Consider the following 18,683-nt stretch of genomic DNA (forward strand, 5'->3'; position numbering starts at 1 on the left):
AGGTATTTCGGATTTCGTCATTCGGGGAGAGCGGCGTCACCTAGCTTAAAAAATCGCAATTCGGTGGGTTTGGAATCTGCCAACCGCTCGCTGCTCGCTGCTGGCAGCTCTCTTTGCTGGTCGCACAACAACAAAGCCGGCGGAAATGCGTTGCTCACTTTTAATCAAGTAACTCGAGCGGATGCCACCGTGTTGCGTCGTCATCATAAAGCAGCACCAACAAAATGTTGCACCATTCGCTGCACTGAGATAAATTTAGTTAGGAAGTGGCATTAGGTTAGTGTTTCTAATGCGGAATTTCTTAGAAGTTTCTGATTAGATGTTTAACTTGTTAAAAAATCTTAAAAATGTGTGTTACTTTAAACTTTTTCAAAATAAAAATAATATTTATTCTCAGTGTTTTGTTTGTTGCTTTTAGCCATTGAATCAGTGAAAGAGTGAGGAAGTGAGGAAGTGAGCAAGTGAGCAAGTGAGTAAATGAGGCACTGAGGCAGTGAAGCGCAGAGCAGCCGTCAAATTGATGCAAATGCCGTGGACACTGGCAGAAGAAACTGCTCCCAAAATCCAGTCCGAATCCCGCTCTTACTCTCTCTATGTTAGCTAGCCAACTCTTTCCACTGGCCAAAAGCCAGCTCAAAATGACTTTTTAATGTTGTGACATGTGGCCGCTATGAGCGAACGCATGTGTCGCCCACAGACTTTTCCTCCCTGTTTCCCATTTGGCATTTTCCAACCTGCGCTCGATTTGGTTGCCATGCACGCATGGTTCGGACTTTTGATTGGGTTTTATTTTCTGCCTGGAATGAGCTTCCTGTTTTGTCGCCTTTTGTTTTGACTAACCACTCCCCCTCTTATCCCGCTTTCTGCTCAGCCAGCGTGTCCAATGAAATAATTTTTGCTCTTTTCCAGCCTTTTCAATGCTGCACTGCCAGGGCAGCCACAAAAGAATTTTTATTTATAAAAATATACGATTTTTCTGGTTCTTTTTTTTTTGGCGTATGTGTAATGAAATAAGTCAAGTGTGACGGGAGATGGTTTTTCGGAAATATTTTGAATGGCCTTTGAGCGGAACTCAGACTGGTAAATAAAAGTTCTAAAAGCTGAATGGCCTGGCATAGATGGAGTAATAGTAGTTTTAATGGCCAAAGTGTGATATAATATTGGGGGAGTGTGCTTTAGGGTTTTCCAGAGAAGTTTTCATCACGTTAAGGCTTAAGGCCAAACTAACCAGCTCTTAGCCTTGGCAGCTTGTAAGGGGGCTTAATTACATCAGTTGGGCAAGTCTTAATAGCTGTTGGTTATTTAATTGTTGTTAAATTATAAGAAAAAAGGTAAAGTTATGAGAAATATTCAAAGAAAAAGTGTTTGTTTTTAAACCTAAAACTGCTTTTTCATATTTAACAAACTTAATTCGCCTTTCCCTCTCTTAAAATATAATAAAAGGCTAAGGAAAGGCTCTATTTAATGGAATTAGTTTGGCTAAAAATAAATTACACACTGGAATAACAAGTTCTTTTAACCACATTTGCTTTCTAACCCTACTATATAGTGCCTTGCTTTAGCTCTTCCCCTGAAAAAAAAGGAACGTTTCTGCCAATTTATCCAGCATCAGAGGCAACATCACGTCCTGCATAAATTGATACGAATTACACTTGTGCACCCCAGATGATCCTTTGAACCCAGAAAGAAGCTTCATACTTGAGCTATGTCAGACCCCCTTCAGTTTCCATCCCCCCCTCCTATCCCCTGGCACTATCAAATTAAATCCTCCAGCGGAATGTTTTATATGAAGACGTGTTTCGAGTTGCAGGCCAATGCGAACTGCGTGTCTTGCCAGCGCAGAGAAACAGCAATGGCAACAATGCATTTTGGGCCAATTTGCAGTTGGCAGTGGTTCGAGGAATAAGAAGCCTTTAATGCACTTGCAACGTGATGGACAGACAGAACCAGAGCCACCCGCCGTTCCACTGTTTCCTGCTGCATATTTTCAATAGCAACTTTGATTTGTTTTCCCCAACGACTCATCGATTTTCACTTTATATTTTTTTTTTGTAAACTCTTCTTAAATGAGAGCAATGTCAAGACCAGTAAAAGGAAACAGAGCAAAGCAAATCCATCAAAGTGCATATTGAAAATGCAACGGAATAGAAATGAGAATTTTCCAAATTGTTCCAAATGTTGGAATCTTCTCCTTCTTCCGGCATCATTTCCGCATTTTTTATTACCCTAGCGTGGAAATCTTGAATGCTTAGCGATTCATGGACTCCTTGTCACAAGTTGGCGGGACCTAAAAACCACCCATTTTCCCCATTTCCCCTTGAGTAGTAATCGCTGTCTGTCTTTTAGTGACTTTCACCCAAGAGCTTTCACTCCAAATAAGAGTTGAGTTGCATTTCCTAAGTTTTGTATATTTTTGCTGCTCCTTTAAAGTTGCCAAAGTTGCGAAAAAGTGCAATAAAGCGGCCAAAACAAACGCTGAAAAGAACTGCTAAAGTGCAGCCAAACAATAAATAAAACATATGCCTTCCGCCCCTATTTTTCTCCTTACCATTTTCCATATACGCGAACTACAGCGCGCAGTGCATAAAAGCCAACTTAGTACCTTGTTTTTGTTTTGTTTCCTCATCCTGTTTAAGCCATCTTCCTCCCCCTCTCTCGGTTCTTTTGAGAAAATTGCAAACTTGTTTACGGTGTTTTGACGCATAAACAAGCATGCATACATTCATTCAGGGCGGATGCTGGGAACTTTTTTATTCCGAATTATTCTCGCCTTCTGCCTGTGGAAACACTATGACATCTTGTTAGGCTATTCCGGACCCCAGATGGTTGCTCCAAAGTCAGGGCAAATATTGGTTGACAAGTGTATGGAGAGCACTTGGAAAAATCACTGGTTGATTTTCGGTTTTGTAGTCAAAGTATAGACTTTTTTTAGGGGAAAAAGCTTGAAGGCTATTGCAATATTAATAATTAATATTTTACTTGATTTTTAAGGTCTGTAAACTATAAAATTACCCAAAAACCAAAGGCACAGCTAAAGGAAAGGCTTTTTTGAGCTTTTCAAGAAAACCAAAAGAAACCATCCGCTTAGTTTTCCGAATGATTTTGAATAAATTCATTTTGGGCCTAACTTCACATATTATGCAGAGAGAGAGAGGGGCTACACATCCAAATTTCCCAAAAATGGTCAAAAATGTAATCTTTCAGATTTGAATGCAATTTGGTTGGAAATTACATTACGAGTTCATAGAGGTATCACTTTCTATATTGGGACCATTATTGGTTAAGTTAGGGACATAATACGGCCATGTTGAGGGAATAATAAACTCTAACATTTTCGATAAGGGGAAACATGATCAAAATTTGCAAAAAATGGTAAAAATTTCACATTTTAAACTATGAATGCAGTTCGACTAGGAACTAGAAAACAAAATCAACGAGGTATGGCATTCCAAATTCGGACAATTATTGCTTAAGTTATGGACAGAATTCGGTCATTTTGGGGGGGAAATCTGAGGTAACCCATTTTCGGGTTTTCAATAAGGGTAACATCATCTTTTTTTTTGTCAAAATTGGCAAAAATTTGGCATTTTAAATTGTGAATACAGTTCGATGAGGAATTTGAAAACCAGCTTATTGACGTATGACATTCCGTATTCGCAACATTATTGGCCAAGTTATGGACATAATACTGTCACTTTGAATAGAAAATTTGAGATAACGAATTTTCGCATTTTTGATAGGGGTAACATTATCTTTTTTTGGGAAAAATGGCAAAAATTTGACCTTCTAAACTATGAAAACAGTACGATTAGGAATTTAAAGACGAGCCCAATGAGATATGGGATTCCGTATTCGGACCAATATTGGCTAAGTTATGGACAAATTTCTGTCATTTTAAGGAGAACATTTGAGACCCAATTTTCAGGTTTTCGTGAAAAGATCATCTAACTTCACGAAAAAGTCGGAATGCTGTTCTTGTGGGAATTGAATAACAAGCTTAACGAGGTATAAAATTTTATAACCGACTATTTTTGGCTAAGTTATGGACTGACACTTTAAGCAAAAGAGTTGTTTTGATTACATTTTTATAGTTTCAGTTATATAATTTCTTTCTGTGCTGCATTATGCAAAGCCAACTATTGTTCGGCAGCTACAAGCATATGAAAATATGGTAAATATTTATTTTCAAAGTCAGGAAAATGCAAACAAGTCCAGACTAATAGAAAGCAGTGTGTCTATATAGTCAGCATATATGCTAAAGGTGCACAAAGGCGTGCTTACTGATTCATCTGGCAGTCAGGCGAGGGATGTACCCACGGATGGATGGGTAAAATGGGTTCAGGAGCGGATCTTGACGAGTTTACATGTGAGGGGGAAAGAGAAAGAGGTTTTCGGGAAAACCTTACTATATAAAAGCAAAATGCAAAATGCAATATCAGATCGGGATAGACTATAGTTTAATGCTAAGAAACCCCCCTATTCAGCCACTACTGGCATTCCTTCAAGGGCCTCGGGTACTCCTGTAAATTGCATTAGTTTGGGCCTGATGGGATGTAGCTGTTTCTGTTCGCTTGTCAATTTGTGCATGGCATTAATCAATTGCATGTGCAAGGCGAAATCTGGAGGAGATAATCGGACAGATGATGGAGCCTGGGCTGGGCTGGGATGCAGAATTTATCAGACAGCAGACACGAGTCTGGGAAAATGTTACACGCTCCGCCAGACATTGACAATCTAAATGTCGGTGGTGCACGGGGGAGGGGATGAAAGAGAAGCAGGAGAAAGCGATATTCGCTCGTTACGCCTTTTGCCTGTGCACTAATACGTATACAAAGCCATACACCGCGCGCGCGTTGCAAGTAGGCTGGCAATTTTGTGTAGCCTGCTTCTGGGCGTCTCCGTTTTTCCTTCTGCTCCAGTCCCAGCTCGTTTTGCGGAAATTGTCTCAACTCTTGCTTTATTTCCCAGGGTTTTTCCACCGTTTTCCTTCTGCCATCATTTGCACACATTCAGCGGCAGTTTGCGGGCCCTCATTCATTCCGTACGAGTATTCTTTAGGCCCATTTCGCTTCATTTAAGCGTCTTTGGCTCTCGCTGCTCCTTTCTCATTGTGCAATTTAGTGTGAAATATTTATTATACAGTCAGACAGTCGTCGTCATAAACCGCAGGCGTTGCGGATGGCAGGGGAAAAAAAATGCAATTATTTAGTACTTTACATTGACGGCAGACGTACAAACTTTTTCCACATTCTAATTGGTAAATTGTTTGAGGCTATGCGGGCTATCCTTGTGCTGTCTCTTTTCCACAACACTAACGTCGTTCTCTCCTCTCTCTCTCTCTCTTTCCAACTATTTTTATGCCTTGAAATTAAATTTTGTGAAAGTTTTAGCTTCGAATCGTCGTCCTTGTTGTTGTTTCGCTTTTCTGGTTGGGTTTCTGCATGCTTGAAACTTTTTTAATGAACATCGAACGTCCATAAAAAAAAGTTGATGTCCCGGAAGTATGCAATAGGATTTTCGGAACACACTAACACATTGAAAGTCAATCCAATTTGTTCATTTTTGCTTAGGAATTTATTGAGCCTTAACAACCTTTCTAACGATCTCTTTTCTCCTTCTCTTTGCTCTTCTATTTACAGGTGAGTTGACAGCATAAGATAAGACCTAGCAGGCCCGAAAAATACACGAGAAGTATGCCTTACACGTAGTGCTGACACCAACACAAACACAAACACACATACAACACATGCATACTTGGACAATATTCCAATAAGAATCCGTCACACAGAGGCACTGAAAGAAAAAGTTCTTAATAACATTTTTGAATTGAATTTGAGTTGATTTTTTGATGATATTTTTAAAAAGTTACTAAATTTTTAATATTAAACAATTTTAAAAATTCTAAAAAATTATTTTAAACATAATTTTTAATCTTCAAACTTTTCTTTCAGTGCCCAAACACAAAGACATTTTTTCCTTTAGCATTTTCCATAAAAATGTTGAGCTCCAATGATACGTGACTAAATGTTTGAAATGTTCAGTAGAAGGCTGACAACGGTTAATCTTAACCCATGTCCCTCCCATACCCTAAACATGTCCCATTCATACATAAATCGATTTGTTTACACTGTCCCAGTGGCCAAAAAAAAAGAAAAGAAAAGAAATTGTCATCGAATCGCTATATTGTATCTTTAACATCTCTATGTAGACACTTCCGCCCATTTTACCCAGCACGCCCACCATCCATCATCCAATCCTGGGCTGCCAAAAGCCCATCGATACATTATCGCCCCTCGGAACACGCATTCTATATGCAAATGAAGCTACTGCCTGTCGGCAAGTCTGCCAGCCAGAGTCCGGAGTGTGCGTTTTCCGATGGAGGCGAAAAATAAAACAACACACCGTCGGAATTTTCATTGGAAAATATGGGAGAAGAAAACAAGACTTTTCGGCTGCAAGCGGGAACAATTCAATTTTTGGCCAAGTGGGTTGGAAGTTGGGTTTTTGGTGGGTTTCATTCGAAAGTCGGTGAATGTTTTCCGTTAGCTGCCAATAATCCATACGAAATTTTGCTCACGGAATGAGCTTTAAGCCAGCAGAGACTTTAAATTGGTTTTGCGGAGTTTTAAGTTTTGGTTTCTTGAAAATGCTCTGTTCTCAGGAGGCACTTCTAGAAACTCTAGTGGCTAGAAAATCTTAATGTCTCAATAATAATCCAAACACACTGAACATGCTATTATCTATCAGAAAGTTTTAATTCCCTTTGATTTCCTAGTTTAGACATCAGCATTAAACATTCCAGCTGCGGCGAACTAATTGAAAATACTTCTCCAAGAATGCTGATACTTATGCACTGAAACAAAATTCAAGCAGCAGAAAAATAAAAATCGCTTTTAATTGCTTTCTGGAAACCCTCGTCAGGTTTCGGGCTTATGCATTTGCCGCTTCGATGGCGGCCGATTGGAATTCGAGCAGAGCGCCAACAGCTGTCAGCAGGGAGCAGCTCTTACGTCCTCCACCAAAAGGATTCACAGTGAATGAATGCATTTAGTCAGACCACGCCCAGTCCATCTATTCCCAGCATTTATCCTTCTCAACGTAGGCGCCTAGTTGGTCATTTTAATTGCCGTCCTTTTTCGCCATGTCCTCGCTTGCGGCCTCAATTTGGCTTTGCTGCCATTTAATTAATTGGTAAAATTTTCCATTTCCCTCTCGGACATCCAGAAGCTATTTGTTTGTTGCTGTGCCGCCAATTAAGTTTGCAAATCAAATCGATTTAAAAGTCATCGCCAAAGCAAAGGTCACTAATTATGTTTGCAAAAATCTCCTGGAATTCATTTTCTTGCCCACCACCTTTTTTGTTAGCCAGAAAGTTTTCTCATGATTTTCCTGACCTTTTTTTCGGGTTAGCAAAAACTTTTGATGAATCTTTTTCCCCGCGACTTTTGGCCAAAACACTAGAAAGTTTATGTTTTACTGTTCTCTCTTCTTTAAAGACGATTCTGATTTAATTTTAGTATCTTTGTTTTAACGCTGTTGAAAAGTTGGTAACATTATTTCGAGTTAAGTCAACACTTTTGATGCTAGAAATTTATCCATCTCCTTTGTGGTTTGAGCTTTTCTTGGGCAAATCTTCACTTCATTAAACCGTAAACTTTATGATGAAATTGCCAAGTCAGGCCAAACTTAAATGGCTGACTTTTAAACCCTTCTGTCTTAGCCAGCCATTTGTCACACCACATCCACAAAATGTATTTCCCACCACCAGCACCCCCCTTGTGACCGCAGGACATAAATATCGATGTCCAGTTGAGGCTGATTAGAGAAAAGTGAGGGGTTTGGGGGGGTGGAACTGGGTCGGTGGTCACTCACATGCCAGCAATTTTTATGGCTTACCAGGAAACCCTTCTCCGTCTGCGTGGATATTTTATTAGCTGCCCCTCCCCCGGGGTTCCTGACCCAGAACAGCATCCTTGTTACACTCGGAAAACAAAAAAGGGTCTTGTTTTGTCTTTTCCCATCATTTGTCTTGAGGACAAAGGGTCAAATGTCAGGACAAGATTGAATTTGATGTCAACATTAGCATAAATCGTAAATATTTTGAGGGTAAATCAGAGTTAAATTATGATTTGTTGTATATCAATCTTGAAAATGTTTAGATTTGAAAATTACATACCTTACATCTTCACTTTATTAAACTTTTTAGAAGTGTAATTATTGGCTAACCACATTGGCACTTACCGCTTTTCCCGCTGGCGTGACGATGTCGACGTTTGTGACGTTCGAAAATATCCGTTGCCCATCGTGCCGCCATAGCAGAGGCTGTGACTCTGTCCGGAGCCTATTTTGACGTGCAAAATGTGCCGGACACGGAGGACACGATTGGTATGCTCCAAGGGGGGTCTCTAATATTTGATTATTTCGTGGTCGTGGCCAGGGGCAGCCTGCAAGTGAAAGATAATAAAACTTCTGCTTGACATTTAATTTGCGTAAAGTTTTGTGCAATTAATTAAACTTCCTCGTGGCGTCTAAAAATAAACACACACAGACACACACCCAAGTGGCATATGGCGGAGGCGTTATCTGTTTAATGAGTGGCTAAGTGGGCGAAAGGGGTGGAGCATCCTTCAGGCTCCACACGTCACTTGCCCCACTCAAAATGTCGCCACTCGACGGCCTCAATGTCCCCTCGTTGTCGCCATGTGAAGTGCTTAAAGAGTTCACCGAAGCGTTTTCTGGGGTTCTTGTCTTGTTTTCCCACCGGCCCTAGGAATTACATACTGTCGTACACACTGCCGTACAATCAGTGTAGTGGGGAAATCACAATTTCCGCTCTGTGCGTCCAGAGTCCAAGGTGAGGAGCAAAGTTCTCTTTGTAGGGAAGAGTAGGAGGGGCTGGGTGTTGTTCTGGGTCAAAGGAAGGCGCATCAAAGCGGAGATTTCATACAGTACATTGTTTTAAAAAGCAGTAAATTATAAAGTGCAAGGAAAATCGATGGGAAAAGTCCTGCGGATGGGTATAAGCATACCAAAGACAAGGCTTTGGAAACTTATTTAACATTTTAGTTGAATTTAAAAACAATATTTATTTGATAAGCCAAATAACACAACTTTCTGCTTAAGTAATAACCTATACTAACTACAAAAATACCCACCATCAAGGTTGCTTTACATTTTATACCCAAACATGACAAACACATTACCCACCATACGAGGACATGCCATATTCTGTGGCCTCGCTGGGTCTACGCTGCACTTATAGATCATTTCAATTTTTAATGGAGCCTCTAAGAACACTGCCTTGGACTATATATAATATATACTCATATATGTTCATGGCCATAAATATGTCCTATATGCCTCTTCTACCAATTCTGTCCTTCAGTTCGGCGAGTATCTCTCGCTCTATCTCTCTCTCTCTCTCTCTAAAAACAAAAAGCAGAAAAACAAAAAGCATTGCCCACTTCTGGGCGCCAAGTTGCATTGAAGTTGCTGCTGCATCCCAGCACTTTGTTGCCCGCTGTTTGTCTTGGCCCGCAGTTTGGGATTATTGTGCAAACTCCGCAGCTGCCTTTGGCTCAGAGTGCGGAATGGGATCAAGGTGAATAAAAAATAAGAGCAAACGCAAGTAAAATATTAAAAGGCCTAAGCACAATGCAAAAACACAATGCCCGTAAAGCGGTTGAGGTTGCGGTCTATGCGGTACTCTCTCTTTTTTTCTCTTTCTTTTTTTTTTTGTTCACACAAAACACCACCCACAAAACCAACCCAAGCTTGTTGAGTTTTCCGCAAAACTCTCAGCGTTTTCCGCGGCCTTTTTCCATTAATTAAGTGAATACCTGGCGGGGCTTCGGAAAACTGAAAAATATAGATCTACCTAAAAGGAAACTTAATTGTCGTTGAGTTTAACGCGATTTAAATTGAGAATTATTTATAGTTGCTAAAAATAAGCACAAATCAGGGATTTAACGGCTGACATTGGAAATAAATAAACAAGCCACCGACATAAAGGGCCACATAAAATCAGAAATTTCAAAAGATTTTCTGCTGTCCTGCAATTTCATAAATATTTTATGAGCTTAAAGGCGCATCGATGCTTTATGGCTGGGCTGAATGTTTGGCATGAGGGTTTCTGTATCTGTTTGCCCTCGGCTTACGCATATTTTGCTTCTTTCAAAGTTTTCCCATTTTATTTCATGTTTTGTTTTTCCACTTCGGAAAATTCGCTGTTGCTTAATTTAAATAATGGCAAGCAGTATGAAGGGCGTTTATCCGCTCAAATGGCGGGGAATTAAGTTCAACTGTGGCCACATTTATCAGGCGAAAGTAAGACCAGGAGTTGCGGGGGAAATTGGATTAGTTTCTAGTGGTAATAAATATTATGTGGGAAAAGCAATTTATGTTTCTAATAAAAAGTGATGAAAAATTACAGTTTTTTGATACAAAAATGATTTGACGGATGAGCAAAATTACATTTTCTCATAGAAATTTAAGTTTTTTGTTCACTGATTTCTGATTCATGAACTTAAATCATCTTTAACAAAGAGTTTCTGATGATGCCTTTACTTTTTTGGGTAAAATATTGTTAAAAAATTATAAATTTCTCCTCGGAGTCGTGAACATTGAAAACCATCTTATCATCTTTTTCGAGGCAATCAAAGTGAAGCCTCGTCTGCCATTCATTGTGTTAATTTTAAGAATGACAATGGCATTAAGTTTAATGTGCCTGCATTTCGTTTGATGGTCTACGGCCACGCCTACTCAACAGCCTCTTTGTGTGTGTGGGCGTGTCATTTCCGGATCCGATAAAGAAAACGCTGTGACAAGCCACAGGCTTCTTTATATTTTTTCCCCCTCCGTGCTTTACCTTCCCGAATATGTCCCCACCATCTCCATCAACATTTTTGCCCATTCACAACGACTGCCATTTCCCAGCTTTTTCCTGCCTTATTTTTATTTTGTTAAACACATTTTCAACTCGCTTTTTATGTGCATTTTTTGCGGCGTTAACTGCACGTGCCATCATTTTTACTGCGCTTTTTGTGTGAAGCCAAAGGCTCCTCCTTGGGCTACCTTTTTGTGTTGCTTGCCTTTTGATTCATTATCACAAAAATGTAAAAAAAAATAAATAAAAAACAAAACAAAAGGGAAGCTTCTGTCATTTTGCACCTAGGCCAAGCCCTCTTTTGATGGAAAATTCTGTTTAATTTCTGTTTTTTTCCGTATCTCCTTTTTTTTTTATTTCAACACCTACACCTTTTTACGCCTCTGCCCTTGCCTACACAATCATTATCATGCCAGATATCACGCGACTCACTTTGACCGAGCTGAGGACGCGGCTAAGAGCCCTCGGACTGAGTGCAACGGGTCGAAAACAGGCCCTAGTCGAACGGCTAACAACAGCTACCAACTCTAGACCAACAACATTAGCAACAACAACAACAACAACAGGTTCCAATTTGTCGTCGAAGGTGTTCATTGGGGAGCTCGTAAATAATTCCGACACGACCTCTGCCCCCGAAAACACTGATCAACAAAATGGTAGGTAAAACAGGGAGAAACTCAATTCCCCAAACACTAGTTTACATTCGTTTTGCCAGTAAAAGGCCATCACGAGTTTCTACAGCAGTTTGTTGTGCTAAAAATTGATAAGATTTTCCAAGAATAAGTCAAAAAAGGGTTTTAAATGTGAAAAATTATCCAAACTTCAAGGAAAGTTAAGGATATAAAAAGTAAATACAAAGCTTAACCAACTGCCACGGTGACTAAAAATCTAAAATTATTTTCCAAATTGTGTAAACTAGTGTAATCAGCAAAAAAAAAGAAAGAAAACTGGAAACAGAGCCTGGAAACACGGAAAACCTTGTAGTCTTCACTTTGTCATTGCCATCCAGCTACTATACCGCCCCCAACTTACCCACTAATCGCTTGGTCCTGCGCTTCCTGGTGTCCTTTTAATTTGGCCTGATTTCTCCTTTTTTTATCGTTCAATTTAAAGCGTATGCTTCTCGCTGAATATTTTATGCATGCAGTTATTTAATGTTGTCAGCCTGGTCTGGGTCTGGGGTGCGGCTTTTTTTAATTTGATTTAAATGCAGAGGCACACACACACACAAACATGGGGCGGGGCAAGTAAACCTGGCACGCGAATCTTGTTCAAAATTTACGAAAAAATTAAATCACAAAAAATATGCAAACACGGAGGCGGTTGCCGGAATTTTTAATAATGCACAAAGGACAATTTTTGCTGGCATTGCACGATGGCGGCAGATGTGGTAGGCTGGGTAGGGAAAGGACGAAAGGACGAAGGCACAGGACTTGCCATGTAATCATGCAATGTTCATGCACAGACACACGCACCCGCACACTAAGATATTCAGTTGGCAAGTTTACCCCCTCGCACATGGAAATCACGGCAGCCGGCAAGTATGCAACACATTTGTCACAGGACATTTGTCGTGATTGCGTTGTGAACTAGAAAAATATAATTTAAGCCAAGAGGCGGCAAGCACAGTCGCCTTATCAGGAAAACGAAACTTAAGTGCTGTGTGTTTAATTGCTGGGAATCGCTTTTCCAAAAAAACTCCATCCTGCTGTTTTCTTTGTTTGCATTTTCTTCTTCTTTTAGCAAATGGAAAAGTTGGGTTAACATTTAAATAAAAGTTAATTGCAAGGAGAGGGGAGTTGAACAGTGGAAAAAATACGGAAAAATGAACATTAAATTCTATGTTGGAAATTAACTCATTATAATCGGTAACCCAATTTATTGCCGCTAAATCTCTAAAAAACTCGTAGCTAAACGTATTAAGATATTAATTGGAGATGCAAAGGAGAAAGAAACTTTTATCTATCTACAGGCTAAACTTTAAAGTTCAGGATTGTAAAAGAAATGCAGCGAACCAATCAAGGTCTGTTAACCAAAGGCAGCTCTTAAGGATATATCCTGCCAGCACTGACTTGATTGATCAAGTATTATCCTTTATTTTCCCCTATGCATTTGCAACACTCTAACATTAAGTAACACGCTAAAAGTAGAGGACTGTTATAAATTTGTGGGCTGATTGCCGCTTGCATTTCCGCCAACGGAAGCGGTCGCCACGTTCTGGTCTAAACTCTGGCCTCATTTGGTTTGCCAACCACGTGTTCTCACTCATGCACTATATATGTACATATATAGTATGGCAGGGCTTTTTGTGCGAGTTGCCTGACACTTGTTAGCCTTGTTTTGGCAGGGATGCGGAAACTGGCTATTAAGTTTTGATGAAGCAAAGTTGCGGCCTATCAAAGCGAAGCCCGTGGGCGAGCATTTGACATGGCATTATCAATGTTAGCACGTTTGCTTGCTGTCTGCGGTGGTTTTGCTCAGAACATCCAACTATATAGGAATATATATAGTATAAAGGTAGTTTTATACATTTGTTTGCTTTTTTGTGGGCCAGCAAAATCTGTGACAGCCGCACACAAAGTTTATTACATTTTGCTGTGGGGGCTGTCGTAGTTTGTGAATTAAACTTTTTCGGATGGTATCTGTCCTTTTCATATATCACACGAACCGTATGTCGTTTTCAATAACTGCTGTCCACACGAAAATACAGTCCAATAAATCCACAACACTTGATGTTATATTTTCACAAATTCTCACTTAATTGAGATTATTATGTTATAGTTTGTATTGATTGCTTTTCTGGTTTGCCACGTACACACAAATTATCCGCCACTCAAACGTCGATATAGAAAGAAAGAGAGAGGCCAACACAACGCACACGTCTGCTAGCGCGAAAATCTGAAAGTTAACTGAAAATTAAAACAAAAATCTTAAACTATCAATAAAAGCCAAAGAAGAAGAAGCCTACCGAGGAGGAGCAGCGTAAACTAGCAGAGAAGAAGAAAAAGAAAACATAAAATGTTTAAAATCCCAAAAAATCAAAGTCCATGAAAATAATCATCGTAGAAGCCAGCGAGCAATGAGCGACGGCTTCTTCTTTTTCGACTTCGACGTCGACTTCAGCTTCGACGGTTAGCCAAGCTGCAACGGCAACGGCAACAGTAACAACAATAACAACAATAACAATAACAACACTAGTTACCCACATTTGGCGCCGACTACAATTGCTAATGGGTTGAACAGACCCAGCTAACACTCACCATCAAGCCCAGTTGGTAAAGGCGATTTAAACTAATACACTGAGAGAAAATTATAGCAAACTATAAGTCAAATTTGTTAATAAATAGAGTCTATGATGAGGTAAAACAAGATATTCTATCTTTAATATTAATAAGATCAGTTGAGATTCACCCTTATTTCTCTCCGTGCAGCTTATGAGAAGAAAATCTTCATTAGAAGTTAGTGTTGTTGCTGTATTGGTGGTTGCACTGGCGTGTGGTTGCATTCGTTGGCTGCTTGCATGAGTGGCAGCGATACAGATTAAATATATGTTTGTGCTACTTCATGGCTGCATAAATCCCACATGCGACAAAGTGAAAACTTTTCGTTAACCGCAGATCTCAAAGATGACTATCATCTTTGTCTATCAGATGCAAGGCAAGGCAATGCAATGCATCACCTGGAATGCGATTAGATGCCGCTAATTGAAATGTTTGTCAAAATCCAGTATGTCATCTATGTATTCCAAAGACTTAACACTGCTTGCAACCTGGCATTGTTGCACCTTTTTCCGAGTGGTGGGGCACTATTGAAGGAGTCACGCCTCAGCAAGCAATTCGAACGCCTAACTGCATTTGAATTGAGCCAGGCTGGCGAACAACCTTGAGTGGCTTTTGGTTAATTGCAGCCGAGGAAAACTGCATCACAGAGTGGCACACATCCGATTGGAGAAACTGTTTCGGGGAAGTGAAGGGAGTTTGTTTTGGGTTTCTATCTATAAAAAGTACTATCAGATGGTTTCTGTTTTTAAATTTTACTCAATAAACGTTTCTCTCAGTTTCATAGAGTAATTAAAATTGCATTTTTTAAATCAATTATCAATTAAATCAAACAAACTAAACATTTACCACATTTTTATCTAAAGCCAGTGGCAATTTTCTCTAAATAAACAATAGGTTTTTGCAGCAATTATCAGGCATTATATAAATACATGAGTAACATGAATAAAATTGCTTTTATTTCCTTTTTTAAACATTAAAAGAAGTTTACATGTTTTTATAATAAAATGTGTCATTTGCTTTTATAAATATTTGTGTAGAAGCAAAAATCTAAGTTTTAATCTGGCAATTTATAAAATTTTTGAAATTGTGTATTTAAGTTTAATTTGCAAACTAATTTCCATTGATTTTCTTTTTATCTCCTTAGACGACATCTATGTGGAATATGTAAATGGTATGCCGCATATGACTGTTCGACTTCCCAGTCGCAATGAACTCTGCCAGTTCGCCCTGAAACCCATATCCCACAATGTTGGTGATCTGTTAGCGATGCTCAAGGCTGAGGATCGAGGCATCGATCGAGCTGCGGTGATCAACAGACATGGTGTACGTATTGCATCGTCCTGTACCATCGACAGCTTGCTGGATGACTCCTTCAGGTGGGTAACTCTTATAGATCTCTGAAACAATCATTAAGTTAATCCACATACAATTCCAGCATACAAATCAATAATCGCACATTGGAGGTTAATCCACCTAAAAGAGAGAGGATCACAGTGGAGTCTGTGGACAAAGTGGGTGATGTGCGGAAGGTTATTGCTCAGGTGAGACATATCTTAAGATAGTTCTTTGATCTGGAACTATAATATCTTTATAAAACACAGCTCTACGAGGCATTCAACGTGGGGGAATATCAGCTGGAGAAGAGCAACCAACTAGCCAAAGAACTGGAAACCTTGCGCTATGAACTCGAGCCACTGGAAGAAGTTGGTTTTTCAGAGATAATTCTTAATAAAATCAATTTTAATTTAAATATTACTTTAGAAAAAACTAGAACTGAGCAAAAAGGCTGCTCGTCGTACCAACTTTATGACTTGGATGGGTCTGGGCCTAATGTCCGTGCAATTTGGAATCCTGGCGCGTCTTACTTGGTGGGAATACTCTTGGGATATCATGGAGCCTGTTACCTATTTTGTTACCTACGGCACGACAATGGCAATGTATGCCTACTATTGTGTTACTAAGAGGGTAAGATTATCGCGTATTGCCTTAGAATGAAACCTTCTTAAACAATATATCTGTAACCCTTTAGGAGTACATGATGGAGGACGTGAAGAACCGCGAGTACTCTTTAACCCTTTATAGAAACGCCAAGAAGGTCCAATTTGACGTAGAGCACTATAACGATCTGAAGCGAAAGTCGGCGGAGCTGGAATACAATCTCAGAAGGATTAACGATCCGCTCAACATGCAATTGCCATCGCATTTGGTGCGAACCCAGGAAAATACACCACCAACTCAGATCGAGGAAAAGACGGAGCGGAAATAAACTTAAGGACTTCTTAGAAACCAGTGACAGGGGAAAATGGAAACTCAATCTAATTTTAAATCAACCAATCCCTCAAGTTAGATAACGAAAATAAAAGGCCGCCTTTTAGCTACAGAAGTTCAGGTGATCGAAATGTTGTAGTCAACGTTTGAAAGGATTTTCTAGACGCATCACATGTTGTGTAAATTCAACTTTAGTTTTTCTCTTTATGTTAACTAAAATGTTTTAGTTGTTTATTTAACAATTAATTAGCCTAAGCCAAAGTTTGACGATATGCAAAAACGCACAAGGTTAATCTGACGCCTGCAGTCTTGAAAGCTGATAACATTATTTTATGTTTAATTTTTAGTTATTTATTGCAAGTGAGAGATTTGTTTTACGCCTAAGGCAACTATTTTGTGTGCAAGTTTTAGCAAAATATATGAATTATTTATTGACTATTTATTCCCCTATGAGTTTTATAATTTATTTATCTTTAGAACGTAGACTTTGAAGAAAATTCCCCCGAAATAATGGTTTGCTTGCTTTTTTTGAGCATTTATTAGTAGAGCGTAAAGCATACTTTTAGGCCAAAAATATGGGTGAACAGTTGTTAGTTTTGGTTCAAAGAACTGCTTGGATGCTTTTAGGCAGCAGCACCTATAGAAATATTTTGAATCAAAAAATGGATGATAAACTAGATTTTACCTATGAAATTGTTAAAGTTTATTTAAAGTTTACCTACGAACAATCGACATCACATAAATAAACCGGAAATCATCTACTAGCCATCACATATTTACAACGACAGTTATAAGCAGTTCACGGATGTTCAGCTTCCTGAATGCCTGTGGTCCAATCTATCCAGAAAATCTGAACTCATCCAGTGAAATCTACTAACTCTTCATAAGCTTTAATATACCATACACTATGAGAACAACTAGAACGAATCAATTTGTAAATAAAAACGCACCAACTATTCCATTAAGATTTTAGCAAACGGAATGTAAGCCATTTCACGGAGACGTCGTAGTTAGTAAAGTTAACAAAATCCTAAGCGTAATTTAGTAGGTATGTTAGATATGTAAATATATAAACTGCTGTGTTTCATGACAACGTAAACGATATGTAAGAATCACACGACATTTGTTTGCCCCGCGCGAATCGAAACGAACAAAATTTAAGCTTAAATCAATCTAGTTTAGATATTGACAGTTGGGCTCCTAAAAATTTACCCTTATTACGCTTTCTTCCGAATTCTACCAATACCTATATAAACTCTTAAACTTAGAATTATCAATGGTTGTATTGAGAACTGTTTGCCTGTGCTATAAACCCAATCCTAGAAACCAATCAGTGGACTCCACTATCTACCAACAAACTACACACTTGCATCGCTTTTCAATGCGCTCACTATATACACAGATAACAAGAATAGCTATTGTCGAGAGCTCCGACTATTAGATACCCAGTACTCGTTCATAAGCTTAAAGGAAAAGTTGCATACCCGAAAAGTGGGTATCCGAAAGATCCGAAGAGTCCGAAATCAGTACGAAATGTACCTATGCAGTCTATGAGTACTGGGTATAAAAACGCACACGACGTTCATATAAATCGCACACTAACTAACTAATCACCAGTCGGAATGATTAACTCTAGCCTAAGCATTTACCTATGCATACTTATAATACTTTAATGACATTTGTGATTCAATTTCAAATTATAAAATGGAAATTTATTTATTGTACAAAGCCAGTCTTGACATTAATCAAACAAAACCGAATAACTTTGAAAGTATTTTGCCTAACCCAAGTCCCAACTAACGTTTGCGTTTATCTAATGAATTATACATAAATTACCTCCTAGAAAAGTATTCACAAAAACTTAATCCTAATCAGCGCCAAAGACTTATGAATACATTTAAATAGTTACTCTTATATACATTCCCCTAAAAACGGACGTTAAAGATTTTTAAGACCCTAACAATTTATACCTTAAATTATATTACCAACGAAGCGATCGAGAGATTAACTTATTTCCAAAATGTTACTTAACTGCTCTCAAGAGGTGCAAGTACTTATAATTCTCAAGTACCTTCTTTCATGAAAAACTAATCTTAATATACGATTACCTATGTCTTTTTAACGAATTTAAAGGAAACCCAACACTAATTAAGTGCATTAATTAATTACATTGTTTGAATTTTGATGTAACAACCAAGGCGATTTTTTACATTTATAAAAACCGAAAACTCGTTTGTTAAACTAAAATT

General features: G+C 38.8%; 1 protein-coding gene across 2 annotated transcripts in view; it reads left to right on the forward strand.

Moving 5' to 3' along the window:
* The window catches only part of LOC108114231 (calcium uniporter protein, mitochondrial), a 50,003-nt gene extending 33,127 nt beyond the window's left edge, over positions 1–16,876 (forward strand). The window contains exons 3-8 of one of the 2 annotated variants that reach the window (XM_017225101.2): positions 11,302–11,541; positions 15,311–15,542; positions 15,602–15,707; positions 15,768–15,869; positions 15,928–16,131; positions 16,196–16,876. In XM_017225101.2, the coding sequence (XP_017080590.2) occupies positions 11,302–11,541; positions 15,311–15,542; positions 15,602–15,707; positions 15,768–15,869; positions 15,928–16,131; positions 16,196–16,432 (1,121 nt within the window). In that variant the 3' untranslated portion in view covers positions 16,433–16,876. The remainder of the gene's footprint in view (positions 1–11,301; positions 11,542–15,310; positions 15,543–15,601; positions 15,708–15,767; positions 15,870–15,927; positions 16,132–16,195) is intronic. The other variant, XM_017225102.2, reaches the window with a different exon arrangement.
* The last annotated feature ends 1,807 nt before the right edge of the window (positions 16,877–18,683 follow it).

This window comes from Drosophila eugracilis, unplaced genomic scaffold (assembly GCF_018153835.1).
Source record: "Drosophila eugracilis isolate 14026-0451.02 unplaced genomic scaffold, ASM1815383v1 contig_2154, whole genome shotgun sequence".
Lineage (NCBI taxonomy): Eukaryota > Metazoa > Arthropoda > Insecta > Diptera > Drosophilidae > Drosophila > Drosophila eugracilis.